Here is a 5337-nt window from a genome sequence, read left to right as displayed (position 1 = left end):
GACTTTTTTCTTTTTATTGTTACATACTTTTATCGATTATGGATATTGTTTTACTATAACCGTCAATAATAATAATAATAATACTAATAATAATAATATAGGAATTAAAAAAATAAAGAAAGTCACATGTTTTTTTTAAATCTATTTATACTACAATATATGATCCCAATCATAACTAACCTTGCAAATAATACAAATGCCTTTAAAAAATATAAATATATTGTTTTATCCTAGATATTGTTTAAACTGCCACATGTAAACCTGTATGCATTATTCTTAATTGACTGCACATTTTGAGATATTCTGAGCCGTTTATGCCGCCTTTTATTTTGAAGGTTATCAGCTGAAAATGTGCTTCCTGTTGTGGTTAACTGGTGTTGACTGCAGTCACAGCAGGAGCAGTTGACAGCATGGCTTACAGTGCGAAGATCGGTCCGTCCATCCTGAGCAGCGACCTGTCCTGTCTGGGCAGCGAGTGCGTGCGGATGATGGAGTGCGGGGCGGACTACCTGCACCTCGACGTCATGGACGGGTCAGTTTATACGTACTAAATACTTAGTAAATACTTAAGGTAAGCTAGCATGCTAACAACTAGCAAGCCCATTGGAAGTTCAGTGCGTGAGAGCTAAACTTAAAGCTAAGCTAGCATGTTGCAAGCAAGGAGGCCAATGTGTTTGTTATTTGATTTATCTATTTAGACTTTGTCCATGAAGAGGCTTTCAAAACCGCAGGGTGTCAAACATTATAATGTTTCCAAAGTCAAAGGAAACTTCCTTCTTCTGCCTGCTAGTTCAGCCATTGTTTACCTTCCTCTAACGTTACACAAGGCGTTTGTTTGCAATGTTCATGCAAGACGACATCATTTCATCACAGCTGTTAAGTTGTTAAAATGTCTGTTTTTGTGTCTCTTTTAAGGCACTTTGTCCCCAACCTCACATTTGGACACCCCATGGTGAAGTGCCTAAGGGAGTCAGTAGGCCAAGACCCTTTCTTTGGTGAGAGAATACCCCAAACATATGCTACACATATGCCATCGTAATCCAATTATTCAATTGAATTGAATGTGACAGTGTTAATGTTGCAGACATGCACATGATGGTGTCCCGGCCGGAGCAATGGGTGAAGTCCATGGCTGCAGCAGGAGCCAACCAGTATACATTCCACATTGAGTCCACCACCAACCCTGGTAACCTCATTAAGGAAATAAAAGAAAGTGGCATGAAGGTGAGAAAATAGAATAGGATGAGGGCTTTAGTGTGCAACATATGAATCATTGGCACCAGCTAGAAGCATAGGAGCTGAGGCGATTGTGTTTTGTATGTCTTTATACTTACACTGTGAGTTTTGTAGGTGGGTTTGGCCATAAAGCCTGGTACGACTGTTGAAGAGCTAGCACCCTGGGCTAACCAGATCGACATGGCTCTGGTCATGACTGTTGAGCCTGGCTTTGGAGGGCAGAAGTTCATGGAGGACATGATGCCCAAGGTAAGGGCACACATCACAGGTAGAGGAACAAAAGAAAGGAAGAAAAAATAGGGACCTTAAACACAAACTGAGCCTCAAAGATTACCATACGTTATGTCAGCAACTCTTTGATATAGTGTTAAAGTTAGATAAATCACCAGTATGGCAATATATATAACCGTTTGCATATTGTGCTCCATCTTAGTTCCCCATGTAAACTGGGAACACAACAAGTATGCTATCACATCATGGAGAAAACATTAACAAGTTGACTTAAGTGCAAAATAAATTACTGGCCACTTCTCTTTAGGCCCCTGCAATTACAGATCCTGCTCCATGCACTGCATCTTAAACAGTCGTTGTTTAGTTATGGAGACTGAATAAGTGTTCAGTAGAAGTTCCATACAAGTTTTGCTAAACCACAGATGTACAAAACATTATATTACATAAGTACCAAATAAAGATGAGTTTCAGTTTCAGTGCTCTCTCTAAACAACCCAAATACTACTGTAGAGTTCAAATTTGTAACAGAGGAGGTTTTGGATTTAACCTGCAGCACTGTGTTTCTTTTTGCTGTCCTACTAATAACTGAAAAATGTGTTTATAGATATGAAGTTATGCAGATTTCAAGGTCTTTGTTTTATGTCTGCATGTGTCCAGGTGAGCTGGTTACGGAGTCAGTTCCCATCATTAGACATTGAAGTAGACGGAGGAGTCGGCCCTGACAGCATTCACAAGTGTGCCGAGGTAAGGAAGACAAACGCACGCATCATTCTAATAAAATAAACAGCTAAAAATTCAAATCCAGTTTTTTTACAGTAAGTGTATTAATGTTTGCTCCAGGCAGGAGCCAACATGATCGTGTCAGGCAGCGCTGTGATAAGCAGCGACGACCCTCGTTCCGTCATCTCTCTCCTGCGCACCGTGGTGGCCGAGGCAATCCAGAAACGTTCGCTGGACCGCTGAGATGTCTCCCTTTGTGACACCCTACCTGCAACAAAACACAGCAGCCAGTGGATCAGACTCAGTATGGACATTTCTGGGGTTGAGGTCAGGGGTCACGGTCAGAGCAGGGGGCTGACGGCCAAATCCAAATCACTTTGATGTGAGAGAAGCTGCACCGTGCCTCTACAAAACTTTTTCGAACTTCATCCTGTCCTTTCCACAATCTCCTCTCTGAACAGTTAAGTCAGAGTGAGTCTCACTTCAGCATGGGGACAACCATTTCAAGACTGCAGCTGAGCTTATGCTTATTTCACATCTGTAACATTCCTGAATATTGTTTGAAACTGTTTTATGTATAAATTAACCATGAAAATAAAATCACCCAGGAACATTGTGTTTGATATATCTTTGGTTTTGCAAGTCATTTTCTGTAATTCATCCAAAACCATAACCTCAAACAGTTTTGTCTCTCTTTGCTGTAAAAAAAAAAAAGAATCATTCACTACACTACCGAGCATAAATAATGTATATTTCTAATTCCATGAGATTTGTTTTTGCAGATGAAAAAGACTCCATTGAAGTGACATGTGGATTCTTTGCAGCTTTCCCTCAGTGCTTCACCCCCCCCCCCAAAAAAAAGAAGTGTTGGCAGACTTATTAAACTTACTGAATTAAGCCCATTGATCTTTTACATTTAACTATGCAGATACAGTACATGCCTCTGCAAATTCTCACTGATGCCGTGGTACCTACTGTGAAACATATCAGCATATGTTTCTTGTAATGATGTATTTAATAAGCAAGCCATGCGATATTTTGTGATGATGAAAGACAAGTCTGCATGATTTTTGGCAATTCAACGTTATCGAAAAGAAAAAAATCATCATTCAATTTCAAGACAGCACCTCAGGTGAAACCATGAGATATGTAAGAAAACAGTAAACATAAAATACAAGTGTATTGTAAAATGTTGCGGTGGAATGTAACTTAATATAGATACTCAAGTACACAACCTAAATATGTTGGCATACTTAGTATTTATGTTTTATAAAACGTTTCAAAGAGAATGTAATAGTTATTCTCCACTATATTTATTTGACAGTTATAATTACAAGCTACTTAGCAGATTAAGATTTAACATGGTAAATTAGTTTTTAGAAAAATATGCAGAGTTGTAGATTAAATTACCCAACAGGTGTTAAAACTATCTCCACTTTGAATACATCAGTAAAATGCATTTTTTTATTTGAATTTTAATGCTAAATACATTATGCTCTGAAGTCTTGAGACTGTGAACGTTGGACATGGAAAATATATATAACCCAAGCTGTGTTGCTGACTTTTTACGCCGTTTCCACACAGCAGATAGATAATCAGAACAAAAACCCTTTATAGTAAGGATTCCATGTCGTAAGAAATATAATTAAATTGTATGCATAAATTAATTTGTGAGCATGAACAAATGTGTTACACAGCTCTAGAAATACTGTGCTATGATCTATAATGCATTCAATCATGTGGTGTGAACAGCACCACTAACAGTGCAGCAGATAACTGACTACAGAATGAGTACTGTAGAGTGGTTTAGATAAATAACTTGAAATTTAGGTCTACTCTCCGTACACAGTGGGAGCCCAAGTTTGCGAGCAGGACGTGTTGAAATTGTTATGTAGTATTGCCCTTGTTGAGCCAGACTGAACCCTTTCCCAGAGGACACCCGAAAAGTCTGGAGACATGTCCACAGCATCTCTCATCTCTTTGTGTGCTGAAAGAATCCCTCCTGTCAACGAGAATCACCCATGACATACTTCCAACTGCAAGCAGCTCGCGCTTAATAATGCAGCATATGTCTCGGAGGCAATTCACAGACCAGTTGAAATATTGATGCCTGAAATCTGTATTTTCATTTAAACGTCACATATAATGGAAGATAATGTCATAATTTCTGTTCATCCGATCATTGCATGTGTTTGAGAGGTTCATGCAGGGCTTGTGCGTGTGACGAGGGAGTTTGCCTATAAAAAATACACAAGTTTGTACATCATGAGGGAATCTCCTGTAACCGATTTGTGCTCTAATAGATGATGACAGCCGTTTTGTATGCCAGTGTCACTGTCGACGGGGGGGCATGATTCAGTGTGAAGGAGCACCTACACATGCTCAGCACTACTTAAGCCATGTTGCGGTCTCATTATCAGTTAATTGACAGGCTTTTCTCTCCAGATTACCTTGCGCTGCGCACGCCATTTGGTGATGTATTATGCTACCATTAATGCAGAGAGGATATGAGCCCCAGTGATGGTGACGATAAAAGAGTCAGCGTATAGAGGATGATCACACAGTGAAGACACTGGGAAGACATGTATCTCAGATGCTGGGCACTAACTTATACATCAAAGTCACTTATGAGAGACATCCTGCTCTGGTGCCATGACAACCATAACCACAGGTACTGTCATCTGTGGTTAAAAGCAGTAATAGATGGTCGATCATGGCAGGAACAGAGAGTATGGTCAGATAACCATCAGCACTTGGCCTTTTCTCCTGATCACGTGTGAATAGCCTACATCTTTCACAGCATGTGCTGAGGAAAACTGAGAATGCACGCACACACACACACACACACACACACACACACACACACACACAGGGAAATATAGAAAGACAGAGAGAGAACTAGAGAGCGAGCAGATATTGAAAGTCCAGAAAAGATTTTACACAAAAATATGAGTCAGACACCCCTCATGTGGAGCTTGTGATCTTCAGAGCACAGCCGTGGGGGAATGTCTCAGTCTCTGGCAGAGGTTTGTGCCGACTTCAACAAAGTGCCACGGGTTGTACAACCATGCAGCGAAGGCAGTCAGATCACCTGAAAAAAGGTCCCTCCAGAAGTCTCTATCGACGCAGGGGTTAACCATTCAGTCACCA

General features: G+C 40.2%; 1 protein-coding gene across 1 annotated transcript; it reads left to right on the top strand.

Annotated features, from left to right (window-relative positions):
* The first annotated feature begins 403 nt into the window (after nucleotides 1-403).
* rpe (ribulose-5-phosphate-3-epimerase) lies at nucleotides 404-2789 on the top strand. The gene is made up of 6 exons (XM_083921299.1): nucleotides 404-532; nucleotides 916-995; nucleotides 1085-1224; nucleotides 1351-1485; nucleotides 2125-2211; nucleotides 2308-2789. The coding sequence occupies exons 1-6, from the start codon at nucleotides 411-413 to the stop codon at nucleotides 2428-2430; spliced, it is 687 nt and encodes a 228-aa protein (XP_083777425.1). The 5' UTR covers nucleotides 404-410; the 3' UTR covers nucleotides 2431-2789.
* The last annotated feature ends 2548 nt before the right edge of the window (nucleotides 2790-5337 follow it).

The sequence above is a fragment of the Echiichthys vipera genome, assembly GCF_963691815.1.
Source record: "Echiichthys vipera genome assembly, chromosome: 10".
NCBI lineage: Eukaryota > Metazoa > Chordata > Actinopteri > Perciformes > Trachinidae > Echiichthys > Echiichthys vipera.
Note: the sequence above shows the minus strand (reverse complement) of the source record. Positions and strands in the feature narration are given on the sequence as shown.

Excerpts from the sequence above, each read along its gene's own strand:
- rpe (XM_083921299.1), top strand. The coding sequence starts at position 411 with ATGGCTTACAGTGCGAAGATCGGTCCGTCCATCCTGAGCAGCGACCTG. Across the intron at positions 996-1,084 it reads AGGCCAAGACCCTTTCTTTG|ACATGCACATGATGGTGTCC; the intron begins GTGAGAGAATAC and ends TTAATGTTGCAG. Across the intron at positions 1,486-2,124 it reads TGGAGGACATGATGCCCAAG|GTGAGCTGGTTACGGAGTCA; the intron begins GTAAGGGCACAC and ends GCATGTGTCCAG.